Source organism: Cibotium barometz, chromosome 56, assembly GCF_041138505.1.
Source record: "Cibotium barometz isolate CiBa-2024 chromosome 56, ASM4113850v1, whole genome shotgun sequence".
Taxonomy (NCBI): Eukaryota; Viridiplantae; Streptophyta; class Polypodiopsida; order Cyatheales; family Cibotiaceae; genus Cibotium; species Cibotium barometz.
Window position 1 is genome coordinate 5,082,849 of NC_141101.1, and position 19,203 is coordinate 5,102,051.

The 19,203-nt window shown below is 45.1% G+C and overlaps 1 protein-coding gene across 1 annotated transcript in view; it reads right to left on the reverse strand.

Moving 5' to 3' along the window:
• LOC147606821 (uncharacterized) overlaps positions 1 to 19,203 on the reverse strand; it is a 200,344-nt gene that overhangs the window by 89,835 nt on the left and 91,306 nt on the right. The window contains exons 11-13 of the mRNA XM_086791117.1: positions 7,236 to 7,361; positions 7,025 to 7,106; positions 6,735 to 6,911 (exon numbers count right to left, since the gene is read on the reverse strand). Of these exons, the coding sequence (XP_086647243.1) occupies positions 6,735 to 6,911; positions 7,025 to 7,106; positions 7,236 to 7,361 (385 nt within the window). The remainder of the gene's footprint in view (positions 1 to 6,734; positions 6,912 to 7,024; positions 7,107 to 7,235; positions 7,362 to 19,203) is intronic.

Consider the following 19,203-nt stretch of genomic DNA (forward strand, 5'->3'; position numbering starts at 1 on the left):
GATCAGTAGAGGATGCACTGCTAGATATTTGGGATGCCAGGTTGGGGTTGATATTACTCCTGCACAACAGTTTGCTCTGGTACTTATGAGCATCCAGAGGAAGCTTCTTCATTGGAGCTCCAGGAGATTAGATTTAGCCTCTAGAGCTTTGGTGGCTAATCAGGTATTGCTTGCCTTAGCTTGGTTTATTGCCTCTTGTTGGTGCTTCTCTCATGCGTGCATTGTTCAGCTGTGGAGATTGATCCGCAATTTTCTTTGGTCGGGTTTGGATGGCACCACAGACACTTGTGCCAGGGTAGCTTGGCTCACAGTTATTCAGCCCAGACGATAGGGGGGACTGAATATTATTGATTCGGATGTTCAGTGCAGGGCATTGCTCTGCAAACTTGTGGTCAGAGGTTTCCTACCAGGCACTAAGCCTTGAAAGGATTTTTTCTTGTCTCAAATTTCCAAATGTACACCCCATGTTGGGAGAGACGAGCTTCCAGCACACGGTTTTTGTTTACAAAGGCTGAAATTAGGGCACCAGCTTCCCCTCTTATTGCAGCTATTGTCAGAGCATGGAGAAGCATGAGACCATTTTTGCAACAAAGGCTTCCTAGGTCTTTGGATGAGGCTAACCGACAACCTATTATGTGGAACGAATTCATCAGGGATGAGGCCGGTTGGCCACCTGATGCATCTCGTTACATGCAGTGGTCAAGATGGGAGAGAGGTGCATACACAGTTCTTGCTTGGAAGACCTTTAAGAGTCTTTCGGAGGATCGAAGAGCTGCATCCATTCAGCATCTTAGGGGCTCTCGCATACGTATTAATCAGATTGATGCAACTATTCCGCATGAGTGACTATCTAGGACCTTTCATGGAGACTATTATCCGAGTTGGCTAGGAGTCTTTTCGAGGATAGGCATACCTCTGTAGGTCATTGCATACCCGGGCCAGGAGGATTCAGATTTGCATCATCTACTCTATCATGCCTGGAGAGAGATTGAGGAGATGTAGCATGGAGGGGATCATCCCACATACTAGGCTTAGTCTAGTGAGGATTGTTGTTCAATCGGGGAAGCATTGGTTCATTGACCCTTCTCCTCAGATAGTGACTCATGGCTCTTGGTGTTTGTGGCTAAATGGTGATAGTCCTATCAGATATCTTCAGTGGGATCCAGGAGAGTGGGAGTGGATTGATGCTTTCGATCCATTGAAAAGCCTTCCTTTTTTGAGTTTCACGGTCCGGAATGCCATGCTTCTTCTTACTCAACAGATGCACAGGATCCCTACTCTCAGGCCTCATGGGAGGGTTATGATATCTCTCCAGCGATATAGCGCAGATATTGGCATAGGCTTTGGCATTCATACAGAAGGAGCCAGATCTCTCATTTCTTTTGGTTATTTTCACATGGTGGTCTCCCCACCAATCAGTGGAGATCGGTTTTCGGTGTAGCACCTACCTACCCTAGATGTGCGGCAGATTCTGAGACTATACAGCATAGTTTATGGGGATGCAGCATTGCAGAGAAGATTTGGGTTTCTATAGCCCAACTTATGGGCTAATTGAGTGGCTATGCTATGCACGTGACCTGGGGAGAAGTTGCTTGGCTCTCCCAATCCGGTCCGCAGCTTTTTTACGAGGGCAGTGGTAGAGACTCCGCTATTTTCATTCGTAGAGGTATTGCCCAGCATGGTTTATTGTAGGATGTCCCTTACTTTGATTATACACCCCTCAGACAGAGGATTGACACTGGTTGGGAGATTGTTGCCAGTATTACAACATGGCAGATCTGGAGAGCTAGATGCATGGAGGCTATTGAGGGTGTCCAAATTTGTGGGTCTCAGTGCATTAGTACTATATGGGGTGACATCATCTATACTCTACTTGGGCTCATATTCAGGGGTCCTCTCGTTCTGCGCATGCGCATGCGCAGGCAAAGCACGTTATATTTATGAGGGAGTGGGACCATGACATTTTCTTTTCCTCTAGTCCCACAGGTCTCTCATGGCATCATGATGCTCCTCAGTGGTTGAAATCTTCTTACATATTGGGGTGATTCTATTCTTTTCGGGCTCGCAGCCGTGACTTTTGTATTTCTTTTTCATACTTAATAGAAGTCTCTTTCTTGCAAAAAGAAAAAAGAAAAAAGATAGTGCTGGCTCATCCTCTCCAGGGCCAAAGCAAGCCTCTTTCGGGGTTCAAGATGATCACAAAACCTCCAAATCTCTCCAACCTCCCGGAAGGTCTCTGAATAGAGAGAGTTTAGGATGCTGACACGCACTACACCCTTCTGGCTCCCAAGTTCCCTGATGCACAAGACAACCAGGCAATAGATCCTCCCCTATCCACGCCCCAGTCATCCACATAAAATCTTTCCAACCATGCAAAGATGCATCCATCCCTGCTTCTTCAGTTCTGCCATGAGTAAGATAAAGAATTAGGCCTTCTCTGGAAATCATCCTTGTGTCCAACAATCTCTGCCATAGAAGGAAAGTATAAATCTCTCCCAAGAGGCTCTCTCTAAGGGGTGTGTTCTACCCTCACGGCCACCCTTTATGTCCAATGTTTGCTCAACCATGTTGAAGTCTCCTCAAACAATCCAATGATCAACGTGGGGTAGCAGATATGTGATGGTGCCCCACTGGGCCACCCTCTCTCCCCGTACATTAGGCACATAGATATTAAAGATACCCAACTTCAATCCCTCCTGCATAACCATAATCCACTCTACTCTATGTGATGGTTCCCCAGTGGGCCACCCTCTCTCCCTGTACATTAGGCACATAGATATTAAAGATACCCAACTTCAATCCCTCCTGCATGACCATAATCCACTCTACTCTAGCAAGTATGATACACCATGGCCAATAACATGAGGCAAAAGTGATGCTGACATTGAAATGCAAAGCCCACCTTTGGTCCCTTGTGCAAAGGACCAAAAAGTGTGTCCAAAGAGGATCTTAGCAGTTTTACCACATTGAGACATATCCAATTTGTGCTCACCCCCATGCTACACATCACTGGATCTCTATCCTACAACCGTCACCCATGAACATTACCCATTCACACTTATTATTATAAGAGATGATGTGCAATAGTATGCCGCCATTGGTTCTCCCACGCAACGTCCGCGTGTCCCATGCATTACTAGCGTGTAAATCCCACGTAACAATGTACGCATCCCACGTGTTGGCACGTCTAAGGATCGTAACATTCTTTCCCCCTTTTAGGAATCATCGTCCTAACAGATTCAGGATAACACTTTCGAAACTAAAATTCTGTTTCCCAAGTTGCATTTGTCAAAGGATGTCCTTTCCATTTTACAGGGAACTCTCAAAGAGTACGATTTCACAATCGTCTTTCTCTTCGTTCCAAGATCTGTTCTGGTCCATGATCTTCTTGATCAGGTTTCTGGAAAGCAATCATACCATCAACTAAATTATCACCGTCGTGAAGATAACACTTCAATCCACTCACATGAAATACTAGGTGGACAGGACAATCTTGTGGTAAGCCCAACTTATAAGCCACATCTCCGACTCGTTTCGAAATCATCCATGGCCCACAATATCTAGGTGACAACTTAGTAGATTTACCCACACAAAGCATCTCAATTCTTGGAGGAACAAGTAGAAACACTTTCAGCCACAACCCCCCTGTTACTGGATTCAATCCCCCTCCCCTTCTTTAAAAGAATGAGCTATACTCTTAGGATTAGCATGCTCAACCGCTCAATCCGTAGCCTGATGGATACAATCTCGAGCTCTAGCTAATTTAACAGCATCGGAGACAAAAATTCAGCTGCACAGGGTGTCTTCTAAGGTAATCCAATTGTACCTGGCATCAATGGTGGAGAAAAGTTTGTAGAGGAATGCTTGTGTGAATTATACGCAAACTCCAGTAAAGGCAAATACTTTTCCCAACCGCTCTATCGTTCTCCGACATAAGCTCTCAACATATCCTCCAAGACTTGGTTGACTCTCTCAGTCTGACCATCAGTCTGTGGATGTTCACTGTGACGCATGCTGAGTTGCATGCCGAGTTTACTAAAAACATGCTGCCAAAAATTACCTATAAATCGCAGATCACTATCCAACACAATGGAGTATATACAATGCTGATAAAGATACTCAATGCTAGCACTGCTCCTGAGCTCTCAATGACTCAATGATCAATTGATCAATGAGTGAATATGGTTAAGCCTAGACTCCTATTTATAGTGTCTAATGTTGGTAAGTTGGCTACCAACTCTACCAACCCTAATAATAATGTCCAACTAAGTGTGTTCACACAATAATCCAATAAATATGTCCACACTGGGCTGCTCATTGGGCGCCTGGACAATATTACAATAATCTCACACAATAGCCGTTACAAACACATGAACCTGGCCACATACTCGACCTCTGAGGTAGCCAATGAATAGAAGCATCTCCATGTCACACTCGGGAGAGTGAGCACATGAAAATTGAAGCACTATTACTCACACTTTGCAGAAAAATGGTATTGTAGAGCGCAAGAATCATGCTATTGTGGAGATGTCAAGCAGTATGCTTTGGGTTGAGGCAATTAACACAGCAATGTACATTCTTAACAAGAGTGCATTAACTTAGGTAAGAAAACTTCCGTTGCACGCTTAAAAGTTTTTAGGTATGAATGTTATGTATATGTTCGAGATGCGCAGAGAACCAAATTAGATGCCAAATAGAAATGCATCTTCTTGGGTTACAACATGAAGTCAAAGGGATATCGGCTTTGTGTCCCTCAGGCAAAGAAGATTATAGTGAGCCGTGATGTGTTGTTCCAAGAACAACCACGTCGGATGGAAGAGGAGCTTCCTTCTTCATCATGCAACAAGGAAATCAACAAAGCAACACAACCTCCACATGCAGCACGGACTTCCTCACAATCCGATGGAGGAGGGCATCTTGTACCATTTCCTATGGAGATGGAATTTGAACATGAAGATGTAAAGCATGTTGTGCCTTCGAAGGGTAAGCCATTCCCTAAGTGGTATAGGCAACTTTTGGATGGAGCAAAACCACCAGCCATCGAGGAAACACCTCAAGATATTCGCAGATCTAGAAGGTTAAAGGAGAAAAACACAGCTCGAGAGAATCTTGTGAATTTTGTTCTCATGAGAGAGGTACTCAAGATTCAGGTGCCTACCTCCTTTGTCAATGCACAAGGGGATTCAAAGTGGATGGCAGTCTTGCTTTAGCGGGATAGAGTGCCCATTGTTATTTGCATGTGAAAGTGGGCAAAGTTATGAGAAGGATTGTGTTTTATCCCATATGCAAGGGATTGTAAGTTTGGACATATGTATAAAAAAGGGGAGTTCTCCCTTCATGAGGCATAATACAAATATCCCATTTGCTTGTTCATTGCTCTTGTGCAGGCATTTAAGCCATCTAAAGGTCCACTAAATTCTGGCAATCCTACTCGGGAAGGGGGGATTCCATCTACCTCCTTCCCCAGGTCTCTTCATTTCTAGTTTCCTAGTTTTGTGTTTTTCAACACACTTCAACACACTTCATTTCTAGTTTCCTAGTTTTGTGTTTTTCAACACACTTCAATGCATCCTCTGTAATATCACCTGTAGTAGGCCAGCCATGGATTATCGATCTTTATGTGTGGTAGTGGTGATTTGGCCCCAAGGTTGTTCACGAATAGGTAAGGATCATGGAGCTCAAAGTGCAGCTGCAGAAGTAGAAACCTAATCTGCTAGGCTCGCCCCAAACCTACTGTCCTTGCTTCCCATTCAGAGATCCTGAGCCATCACACCTTCTGGTCATCTACTCACCTCCTGCACACGAACTGCCTACCCTCATTACCATTCTGGTTGCCACCTGCTCATGGTCACTTATATCTACTCCGCTCACCCTCAGGCTTGTGGCTTGGGCCTGGTAGCTCCGTGCCTGCAGACTCCATGCCACCTTCTTGGCCCCTTCAGACACTGCATGCAAGTGCAACTTGCCACTCAGCATCTTTCGCACCCAGGCTGCTGCTGACACCTGCCCTTCCATCTTTGGAGCGTTTAGAACCTTAGGTTGGCACCTGCTAACCTGGCAACTGAGATGGGGCACCACAGGAACGCCCTTTCACACCATTTCACTGTGTGCACCGATTGGGCCTATCACCTATCCTTGGCATTGCTTATCACCCATCATATGTAGCCGTACTTATTACCCCCACACCTCACATATTATCAGCTCCTACGCATATCATGCCCTCTTGTTGCTCTTGCCCCATTGCTCCTCTCACCTTTTATTACCCTCTCACCCTTTTATTACCTTCTCACCCTTTGCCTGCTCTGCTCGTACTGTACCTTCCATTATCAACCTCACCTCATCTCTACAGCCCGTTCAAATCCTCACTCACAATATGTAAAGAAGAGGTGGATGACAACATGTTAAGAGATGGAATCAAAGCTTAGGACCCAACAGAGAAGTAGGGAATGCCACCTGATATGGACAAGAAAGTGACCACTAAGCGGGTGTGGAAGATTGGGAGTTGTGATGATAAGATAGGCTATCCAATTGTTGCACGGTCAACCTAACATTTTTGGCAGCAGAAGATAGGGCATTGATGGGTCGACCAAACGTGTGCCTTATAATGCCATTAATGAACATACGTAGTAAAGGGGCAACCGGTGCAAAACTTGGGCGACCTATGGTGGGTAGAAAGAGAGATCACCTATGATTTTAGAATTCACAAGAGATAAAGACACTCTTCACGTGGATACCTCAGCATGGAGATGAGCATGTTCGTTGCCAAGGTCCTCCAACAAAGTGTGCAGCTGTGCAACTTCAGTATTTCTTATATTGGCCTCCTCAGCAAGCCTGCATAGATCTATCTCCAGTGAAGCAACTCGATTTTCAGATAAAAGATGATCTGCCATTGTCATCTTTAGTTTTCCCACCTGAAATACTCGCACCAAATTCCCGAAAGTCAGATTTTGAAATGCAAAATGCACCCAAAACGGAGAAAACAAACTCAAATGACCCAACAATACTACACAAGGTTGAAACACACCAGTTCCTCTCTTGTCAAATCTAACTGAGTAATCAAGCTTTTGAGCTGTTCTGTATCTTTTTCTGCCGATTCCAGTTTCTCCCTAGAAAAACGGGACTATGTCAACATATTTGTTAACAGGAGATGTTAACACCATCTTCCATTCCATCATACAAGGCTATGCCTCTTCAAAGATACATTGTTCCTAGCATTGTAGTTGCTAGATCCATACTGGCATTTTTGGAGGTCTGCCAGCACTAGTGCATATTTCGATCTCTCTTCTTCTAACTTTCTCTTACACTCATCGCGATCATGTTGGATCACTGTTTGTTGTTCTTGTAACGCTTGCAGGTCAGATCTAGTACAAAGAAAGAAGAACTGTCAAGGCTCAAATATAGTTTTGTACATTACCCACACACACACTTTTTTTTTTTTGGTAATATCCAGTGCAATATATTTATATGCTCATAAATTTACAAGATGGGAAGTCTCCGAAATGGAAAGTCTCCCAAATGTCAGAAACATAAAGAGAAAAGCTCTAAGCAAGAAGCATCCATATCACCCTCATGGCAGGCATCATATAAGGATTGCCGTAATGAGGCTCGGAAGGATTCATATGACTGGTGATTCTGCCGATCCAAGTATGCCAAATTATGCTCACTCCAAATTGTCCAAAGAGCCCAATATCTCACCCAAGAGAGAAATAGTGAGTATTAGGACAAGGACCGCATAAATCTGCCAAAAAGCCAGAAATGTTTCCCAAATCTATGACTCGGGAAACGGAGCCGAAGAAAATCTGAAATTATCCTGAGGAGGATCCTGGAACAAGGTGTTTATTTCTCTCTCTACTGTGTGTGCTTTGAGAGAGAGAGAGAGAGAGAGAGAGAGAGAGAGAGAGAGAGAGAGAGAGAGAAAATACCTCAATGTGTATATAGCAGATGAAGAACAGTCTCTGAGGAAGCCTGACATCTTAGACATGTGGAAGGTGCAATGTGACGTTTAGCAAGTGTGACCCCCACTGACAATGTGCCTGTTAAAACATCTTCAAAGAAAAAGTCTTTGTTTCAATGGCATTTTACACTTCCACAACATCCGGAGATTCTTCCGCCACCATGAGAGGGGCTTCCTTATATGCCACAGAGAATTAGCATGTTGGTGAATCCATGGGGGAGGCTGAAGGAGCCTGTAGGCTTTGATGGAGGTTAAGGCAGGAAGGGGAATAGGATGAATGCATGTAGTAGATGGCTGTAATTGCCAATCCATAAGCCTGTCTGTGTCACCCACAGGTGGAATAGGTAAAAAGGGATGCAATAAATCAGCAATTTTCTTCCATATCGACCTATGATGCATTCCCAATGCATAGGAAGCAGTAGCCCGAGGAAAGGATAAGACATATCCCCGATCATCTACCACATCATGTATGTACCTAATTCCCAATTTCATAAGATTGTATGCCCGAACAGGTTCCTGTAAAGCAAGTGGAGTGTCAAAGATGGCACTCCAATGAATACTTTCTTTCCTCATCGAGTTTGTCCCCAACCAATTATCAGGAGCCCATTTGACCTTAGAGAGAACTTGTTTCCAGTCAAGTATGAGGGCAGTAGAGAAAGGACAACCAGGTATCTTCCCTACAAATCTCCCAATTTCTGCTTGACTTTCACATCCTCTCCTTCCTTCACTTTTCCTTTCTTCTTGCTGGGCCCTGCAGCATCTTTACTTTCCCTTTCCTGTGGCATCCGTTTCCCCAAAGGCATCACATCAGCTTCTGCTTCCTTCGTCTTCTCAAGGGTGACCACATCTATCACCTTAGTTTTTCCTTTCTCTTCAGCTGTGATTCCACTGGGGCCTGCTTGATCCCTGATATCAATACCATAATCATTTGACCTGTCAGGAAGCTGTGAAGGTAATGGATACATATCACCACCCATTCGCTGAGGCTTATCACAATCTGTACTCAGATGACCAAGTTCACCACAGTTCCAGCATGTAGGAATGAAATGACGGCCCCTACCGCGACCACGTCCATATCCTGCTTGTCCATCTCCCCCTTCAGGATTATTGCCCCGGCCTCTACCACGTCCACCACCTGTACTTCCCATTAAATTTAAGCTCAAATTCTTCATAAGATCAACCATCTGCTTCATATCCAGCCGCAATCCCTCATCAGAACCTACAGGAACCATAGGTACTCCCTGACTAGCTTGAGGCACCATCTGCATAGCTTGGGCTTCAGAGGGCTTCATCCTCTCAATCACTGCATTCATGGGTGTAGCCTCCACTCTACGAATCTCCGGCTGTGCTACAACTGGAATCATCCCCAGCTGATTCATCCGCTGCCACTTCCAATCTTTTGATTTAGCAATTTCTACCGCATCCTCATAAGACCTGGGCTTCTTCAATTCCACTTTCCAGCGAATACTCCTCTTAAGCCCGGCTACAAACTTGTTTTTCTTCATCATGTCAGGCGGTACCTGATCTTCCCCTAAAGCCCTGCATAGAGTCTCCCATAGCAAAGAAAATTTCTTGACATAATCATCAATTGATTCAAACTCACCTTGTGTCAGAGCTTGCACCTCATGCCAAACCTTGTCGGGGTCTTCTACTTTCTTGAACCTGTTGCTAAGTGCTGTCTTCAATCCATCCTCAGTCATCTCAATGCATGGAACAGCATCCCTTAATGACTCCTCATAAGCTCTGTACCAGGTCCTTGCATCTCCCTTCAAACAAATGCTCAGTAGCCGCATCACCTGTACCGACTCATTAATATGGTTCCTTATACATGCAACCTCCATCCTTTCCAAGAAGTCTGCCACATCCTCATTCGGACCACCATAAAACTCTGGATAAGACATCATCTTGATCCCCAAACTTCACTTCAATCCCAACAAAAACCCAAAAACACCTTCCTTCAATCTCTCACTCTGGGGCATACACCCTCGTAAGAGAAATCCCTGAGCAATCCTCAGTGGGGGCACCAGAAAGAGCAACTCCTCAGTGGGGGCACCAGAAGGATGTGAGGTGAAAAAAAGAAGAAAGAACCTGTCTCTATAGCTCTTCCACCTCCCAAACTTGGAAACACTACCACGAACGGGGCACCACCAGCCACCGGCTGGAACACTCTCTCACCATGCACCACCCACCCACACCATAAGGACAGCTCAGAACCACAACGAACAGATGATCATTCAGCAAAAAACATATACAGCATCAACCATGTACAACTCAGCAAATACACCAAAGACCAGGACTCTGGCCAGGATTTACTGCCAAAGGAATACACCCTTGCGTCTGACGACCAAGCCTCTGTTTCCCAGTCCCTGTAATCTCCAGAGGGCACCCACACCAGCAACCCTTCTTCACTTTCTCTGTAGCTCGGCTACTCTCTGTCCAGCTGCTACCTGCCAATTGTCGTAGGCGAGCCCCACTGTCTCCAGCCCACACATCAGCACCTCTACTGCATCCAACACACACAAAAACCCAAGGCTCCCTCTCTGGTCAGCATCCACGCACTGCCTGCAATCATCACCCACACAAGACCAGCTACTCTCACCAGAAGGCGCCCACACCAGCTAACCTTCAATTCAGCAGCTCCCACTCACTGTGTGTCGTGACCAGCAGCTTCACCAACCACCAGAGCCTTGCACAATCTCTTCAGCACCACGAACCACTGCTCAACGCAGCATCACCTTCTGCATCCAGCCCAAGCCACATCACTCAATCCTTTCCTAACAGCAGCCCTCTCTGCTGCTCAAATCACCAGCCCACACTAACCATCACCCAAGAGATCTGCAGCCTCTTCGGTACTGTCACCAGCCCCTCTATAACCAACACACAAGGCCCACACCAGCCTTTTGACACCAGTCAACTACGCCCCTCTATCCTTGGCGGCCCTCTCTTTCTGCAGCGCCAACCATACCCGCCAACCTTGTATCAATAAGGCGGCCAACACTCTGGCTTTCTTCGCTTCACACTGGAGGCCCACCACCTCTGCAGCCCTCTCTACCTGACTACCAGCTGCGCCTCTCAAACTTCTCTATCGCCAGCAGCTCGCCTCTGGTCTCTGCAGTCTCTCCAGGCGTCTTCTTTTTCACTTGGCGACCCCTTCACTTTTTACGTGCCCACCCAGTCGCCTCCACTTCAGCTGCACATCAACCAGGCGGCCTTCACACCTCTCTTCGCAAACACTTCACCAGGTCGCCAGCCTCTGTAGCATCATCCAGCTCTCCACGCATCACTTCTCTGCACCTGTCACTGTCCACACAAGACCAGCTACTCTAGGCGGCCACTTCACAAGGTGGTCCTCGAAGCGATCTCTGCAGCGCCTACAATACCCGCCAACCTTCAAGCACACAAGGCCTCTTCTTACATAGGCGAGTGTCAGCATCTGCAACTTCTCCACCGCAAGGGGGCTTCTTACACAGGCGAGCGTCTTTTTCAAGGCGGCCTTCTCCTCCCGCATTTTCGCCACCTTCCCTTCCTTCGTGCTTTCTAGATGTTGCGCTGGTGGCAGCACCCTTCTTCCATGTGGTTATTTATAAAGTGGCCATGTGGATTATATATATATATTTTTTTAAAAAGCTTAATAATGGCCATACCCTCAATGACTTCTCCTTCTCCTTATACTTTTCCCAGAAGATACGGCGCCCATAATTTCCAAATAAATGCGAGAGTTGCCTGCCGTCTTCATCAGCATCATTATTTCCAAACACGACCATTCCAGTCGTCGGTGCCCTGCATTTAGTAACCATCTGTACACCATACTGATGCAATAAAACCTCCAGATCTCCAGCGTTTTTCCGGAAAACAAAACACGTGCATAAACCAGCTCACAACCAAACCACTCGGCCTGTACACTTGCCAGGGCATTCAGGGCAAATTTTATTCACACACCATACGCACCATATGTACACTGACCAAAAACACCTTTCAGATTTTAGCCTGACAGCCTGCATTAAAGATGCTTGTTCATTAGTATTTAAAACCCGAAACTGAGCAAGATCAGCCATAGATTGACATGTTTCTTTAGCCTGCAAGATCCGATCCCGCAAGTCGGCCATGTAATAACGACCATAATCACAGATCACAGCCTGCATGCGCTGAACAAATTGAAACCAAGCAATGTCAATATCCTCATGCATTTGAAGGGGCAAAGGCTCAATGGCTTGCAAAACCATTTCCTTGAAATCAGCATGCACAAGATAACTGTTGTTTAAAAGCAACAGCCTATGTTTTTGAAGAATAGAAACATCTTGTGGCATATCAAAATAAAGGCCTAACCATAAAGGAGAATGATCAGAGAGTAACATGGAACGATCAATCCATAGCTTACACACACTGGTTGCGAACTTTCCATAGTGTCCATAAGCCCAGTAGCGCACCCATGAGAAGAAAAGAGAGAACTCTAGTCTGGGCAAATGAAGACCAAATAGCCAGAAAAACTTTCCAAATATCATATTTGGAAATCTAGCCCGCAGAAGCTGAATGAGAGGAAGAAAAAACTGACGAGAAGAAGGACAGCTCCAAAAAATATGAATGACTATCTCCCTGGAAGCAGAGCATCTACGGCAAGTGGATGAGGATATATGTCTGCGTGCCAGAAATTGTCCTGAGGGAATAACAGCCAAAAGAACGCGCCATAAAAAGAGCTGTTGTCGAAGAGGAAGCTTCGACTGCCAAAGAGATCGCAATCGTCTTTTCCACCACCAAGATGACCGATGCATATGCCAGAAGAGATTTGCCCGTTCAGAAACCCAAGGCAATGGCAACAAATGTTTATACAGACCAGCAACTGTAATATCAGATAGCCTCAAGGGATGGCATGAAGAATCAAAAGAGGAGATAGTCCAATCCTGCAGGCGATCTCGAATTTCCAACAGTGGAATCGGCAAAAAAGGCTGAAGCATCTGAATTATATCACGCCAAAGACGACGATAATGAGGTCCCAAGCCATAATGTGCAGTAGCCTGTGGAAAAGAAAGAGGGGAGCCATCAGGATGGATGACATCTGCCACAGAGGTAACACCCTTTGAGTGGAGAAAATATGAACGCCGGGGTTCTTGCACCGCCAGGGGAACTGAAAATGCTTTGGACCAGTGGATGCTCTCAGCGCGGAGAGAGTTGCCTTGTAAGGAGCCACAACCATTCCATTTTAAATTTGAAAGGACAAGCTTCCAATCAGCAAGTAAGCCAGAAATGAGAGGACAGCCCTTAATTTTGCCAGTAATGTAACCAAGAATAAAATCCCAATGAGTAGGTTGCCAATGGCCAAAAAGCCGAAGTCGTCAGATGAAGTAACAAATGACGGATCATCGCTGTCCAAGGCTGAGTGCCATCCAGAAATTGAAGCATCAGTTTACCTCTGTGGGCAAGAATATGCACCTGTAAACTAAGGATATTTAAGCCTCCATGCATTTTAGGGGTACACAAACGATTTGCCGAAAGCAAAAGTACACTCTTTTTCCCCTGCTTCGACCTCCAGAATATCTCAAAGATGGTGGACATAAATAATTTCAGCTCCCCTTTAGAAAACCTGATGAGAGGAAGGTAGAACTGAATATAGGCAACCAAGATGGATTGGAGAATCCGTAAACGAACATGCAATGGCCATGTTGCAAGTTTCCAGTATTCCAACTTTTTCTTGAGCTTTGCCAAGACCCAATCTGTTTGTTGACAGCGAGTGACTGACCATCCCAAAGGATATCCCAAATGCCGAATCAAATGAGTGGAGTGAACTATTTCTCCTGGCCATAGCAAATTATGCCACTGTTTTGAATGGAGAGGCAACAATTTAGATTTCTGAAAATTGATTTCTAGGTCAGCCCGCAAGGGGAAACAAAGAAAGAGCCTGCATCAAAGTAGAGAGATCCTGATGTGTGTTGCGAGGAAGAAAAAAAGAATGTCAGCATATGCCTGAGCAACCAACTGACGTCTATTCTGAATGTCCAATCCATGAAGACTGCCAGTATCAACCAAATGATCTATATAAAGAAGCATGGGATGCGTCGCTATAGCATACAAAAGAGCACTTAAAGGGCATCCTTGCCTAACTAAACGATGCAAAGTCCATGATTCTGAGAGATCTCCTGACAATATACAAGCCGCCTGGCTATCAGCATAAAGCCAGTAAATGATATTCTGCATTTTTTCTCCAAATCCCAGAGCACGCATGGTTTCTTGAATGAAACCCCATTTAATAGTATCAAAAGCCTTAGCAATATCCACTTGCAATAATAAGACATCCTGCTGCGTGTATTTGGCATATTCAATGCCAATATAAGCATTTGCAATGTTATCTCTGTAATGTGCCTGCGAGGAATAAATCCATACTGTGCAGAATGGAGTCCATCATTCAAGCAACCCTTAATGCGATTGACAACCATTTTACTGATAATCTTGTATATCACCGGCATAAGGGTAATTGGTCTCCAATCTGCCAAAGACTGACATAAGTGTTTTTTAGGCAACAGCTTCAGTAATCCTTTTTTCCACGAAGCTGGCATTTGCCTTGGCTCCCAGGCAATGTTTACCATATGCAGCAAAGGTAATTTGAGGGTGTCCCAATATGCAAGAAAAAATTCAACTGTAAGGCCATCCTATCCTGGAGCTTTCCATCGGCCACAAGACCTGATTGCATCAAACAGTTCTTGTTCAGAGAATTTTGTTTCTAGTTGTTGCGCCTGAGTAGCAGAAAGGATGGGGGATACATGCTGTAATAACCGATGACGTGCATCACACACTTCCATGGCATGAGAATCGTCTTCACCAAATTGAGAGGAGAAATGGGTAACACAAGTCGCAGCCAATTGTGCTCGGGTGGAGGTCCACGTGTCATCTGAAATTAAAGTGCGACATATAGATGCAGCTTGTTTTCTGGAATGTAAACTCTTGAAAAAATTTTGGAAGAGCAGCCTTTGTCCAAAAGCGCCTGTTGTGTCGTGCCCGTATCTCCCATTTGACAAGCTTTCGGTGATCATTTACCTGAATACAGTGACGAGCTTGACATAAAGAAGTGGCTTCAGCCAAAGTTAGGGAGCGAAGATGACTAAGCTCGATTAACGATTGGCATGTTTGTAAGCAACAGTCTGTCTCCAACCTTCCAGATACTGTTTACCATAATCACGGATGACTGATTGCATGTGAGCAATAAAAGCTGTCCATGCATAATCCAAGTCAATGAAAGATTGAGGAAAGAGTGGCTGACAGGCCTCAAGTATCAGTGCTTTGAATGCATCATGCTCCAAGTAACTATTATTGATGATAAGCAACCTTCGAAGTGGCAATCTGTCATCAGGCATGTCGTGCAGATGAACTCTGAGCCATAAGGGTACATGATCTGAATATGTAAATGTATAATCCACCCACAATTTGGTCGTGAGAGTATCATAATGAAACGGATCAAGCTGATACCATCGATCCAAGCGAGCTTTGTAAGTGGATCGTGCATTATGTTGGAAGGTATACCCAGGCATCAAGGGCTGAGATTCTTTCCAAAGATCAATCAGATTAAGCGTTGCTACAAAATCTGCCCACGAAGACGTCTCAGTAGCAAGCATATGTGTACGACCGGATGTATTATCACCAGGTTGAGGGGCATTATTGAAATCTTCACATATGAATGCTTTCTGTCTCCAAGGGTACAATTTCATTTGTTGCCATATCTGTCCTCTAGCCTGAGAGGATTGAGGTGCATATATTGATGCAAATTCAAAGATTTCACCCTGAATAAAGCACTGCATAACCATCCATTTGCTTTGGAGGTCATTAAATGCCATGACTGGCTGTAAATGATGTTTCACAAGAAAAAGTACACCCGAAAAGGCATGGTGGCCTGCATAAAAAATATCAAAACCCGCATAATGGCCTTGCTGTCCAACGTAGTGATGTTGATTGTGTTCCTGAAGAGCAACGATATCTGGCTGCATACGCTTCAAATATGCCCAAACCATCTTCCACTTTTTAGGGTCACACAAACCCTGTACATTGAGAGTCAAAACTGTGATATATGACATCATATTTATAGTGTATGTACAGTATGAACAAAAAAGTAGCTCAAGCTTGCATTTCCTCCACAGGGTCTGCACCCCGATCAAGAGGAGGAATATCTATGAGATGAAGGCACAGGAACGGAATGAAATGGAAATGAAATGACAATACAAGTGCAAAGCAATGATAACCAAGAGTACTCACATGTAGGCCAAGAGAGCTTGATTGTTGATTGATATGTAAGACTAGAAAGTACAATGCCTTTATAGGATAGGCACACACACTCTAAGTGTCACATGTATATGGGATAAATCCCAATATGCCACATGGCACTCACACAAAGACTAGACATAAAACTCACTCTAGACACACTAGAACACTCACTTTGACTTCATGTTCTAACACCCCCCGATGAAGGCAAGGTGAGAGACTACTGGAATGAGCCAAGAACAGAACATGGCAATGACGGACTACCAACCTCCAAGTTAGAACTAGACATAGTTCCCACACAATCTCAGAGGCAAGTGAGCATGGCTCAGAGGCTAGTGAGCATGGTACAAATGACTCAGAGGCTCATCAAGCATGGCTCAGAGGCTCATCATGCATGGATGCATGAACAACTCAGAGGTCTAGACAACTGGAGCAACCTGAGATCCTATCAAAGCCAATACATGACTCCACAATACATCCCCCTCCTGACTCCATAACAGAATGGTGGGGAGTCAGACACGAAAAAACAGGAAAGATTACAACATTTTAGGAGGACAATCCAAGGCTGTGAACCTTTATTGACTCAACACACATGATTTATTTGCATTCATTTTAGGGGGACTCCCAAGGCAGAGTACCTTCAACACACTCAAAAAACAAAGTCAAGATCATCCGGTGCATAGACCTCTTCATCAAGAGAGAGATCTTGGATGTGAGCAGTGAGAGCATGATTTGGAGTAGAGGTGTCTGCATCGTCTTCGTCTTCGTTGGATATAGTCCCAACCAAGTTGGCATGGTCTTTAGATTGTTGTTTGGCCAGCTTCTGGAAGCAACGATCTTCGGTGTGACCAAGCTTTCCACAGTAAGTGCACTTGAAAGGTTTGAAGTTACCTTTCCCTTTAGGAAACCTCCCTTTAGAAAATAGTGCATTGGCGTCAGGAGTATCAATATGCCTTCTTTCATGATCAAGAAGCATAGCAACCATATGCTTGCCACTCTTAATGCTGGTATAATCTCCCGATACTTAGGAATTTCTTCAATGCTCGTGAGGAGCACCGCGACTTGGTCTTCATCCCCAACTGGGGCCTTCAACGCAGCAAGTTGAGTGATGAGAGACTCCATATGATTCAGATGAGCGAGAAGAGAGTCCTCATGCTTCATCTGGAGTTTGAAGAATTCTTGACGGAGGAAGACCTTAGAATTGATTACCTTATTGCCAAAGAGACCTTCAAACTTCTCCCATAATTCTTGAGCAGTGGAATCAAAGTCAAGATGATGAATAACTTCATCACCCAAACCCAAACCAATGAGAGAAAGGGCTTTGTCGTTTAAATTCTCCCAGTGTAGAATTTTCTTCTCATCCGATTGTGGCTTTTTATCCTTGCCACAAACAACATTCCACACCCCGTCTTTCATAAGGATAAGACGCAACTTTGTTTGCCATGTCGGAAAGTTCTTACCAGTGAACTTCTCAATAAAGGTACTCGATCTCAAAGACTCCATGGCAGACAGATCTGAAGTAGAATAATGTGCAGCAGTTGTATGCGCTGAAGAGCTTCTCCACGCTGCAGGGTGCACGTAGGTATATCAGGAGCAAGGAAAATTGATATGGTGAGGAGGAGCTGATGCTGGAGCAGCAGAATGGAAACTGGTGTGCGCAGAACTGAAACGAATAGGAGCAGCAGGAGATGGGGCCGTCAGCAAGATGCAGAGTTGCGCAGGAAAATGACGAGCATTTGTAGATTGTGGGCAGCAATTTCTCTTCTTTCAGTAGATCGTGATGCAGATGCAGCAGGGCAGCGGCAGTTTCTGAATCATTGAGGCGACCAGCTGCATGTCGATAGGCAGCAATAGGGCAGCCTGAAGAAGGGGCAGAATGGCGGCCTGTTGAAGGATGCTGAACAGAGATATGCGGGGCAGCATGTATGCACAGGAAAAGAGCTTCAGCACGGGCAGTAGGAGCAGGTCATGCAGAATCTGAGCAGGCAGCAGCTGGAGCAGAATCGTGGGCTTCAGCACGAGCAGATTGACGGGCAGCAGCTGAAGATGGCCTTGTCTTCAAGATGGAGGAGAGCATACTCTGTTGCACTTAGAGAAAGAGAGAGAGAGCATGGCTTCTCTTTTTGGCCTCCCTCTCCTCAATCTCTAGGAGCAAAGAAGCAGTGGCTCTGATACCACATGAAGGCACAGGAACGGAATGAAATGGAAATGAAATGACAATACAAGTGCAAAGCAATGATAACCAAGAGTACTCACATGTAGGCCAAGAGAGCTTGATTGTTGATTGATATGTAAGACTAGAAAGTACAATGCCTTTATAGGATAGGCACACACACTCTAAGTGTCACATGTATATGGGATAAATCCCAATATGCCACATGGCACTCACACAAAGACTAGACATAAAACTCACTCTAGACACACTAGAACACTCACTTTGACTTCATGTTCTAACATGAGACGGCTGGCTAGCAAGCTAGCAGCCTCTTCTTCAGGAAACAGAGTACGACCTGCAGTTACAGTAGCCCAGGTGATGCCAATTCCAGAATTTTCTTCTGGGGTATGCCCACTAGAGGAGGCTCCATTCCAAGTTCTAGAAGGCAAAGGACGCCTGGGGATAATTGTCCTGCGCGGTGGCTGAGATGTTTCTTGAAGTGTCTTTTCTTTTCCTTTTGGCGAAGAAGTAGAGGGATTAGCCACAGCTACATTCATATTAGAAGAGACTGGCATTTTGCCTTTTTCTTGAGGCATAACAGGAGTTTTTAGACTTTTGTTTTTAACCCCTGAAGGACCAGGAGTGTCCTTATTCTGCATTGGGATGGGCAAGGCATCAGGCGGCATCTTATGGAGGACCAGAGGACATTGAGATGCCATATGTCCAAACTTTTTGCACTCAAAGCATGCGCCTGCAAAAAGACCCCATTTGAGTCTGAAAAAAGCACTCCCCATGGAGACGTTATTTATGGTAACAGCATAAGATTCTGGAGTGGGTTGATCCGTGTCCCATA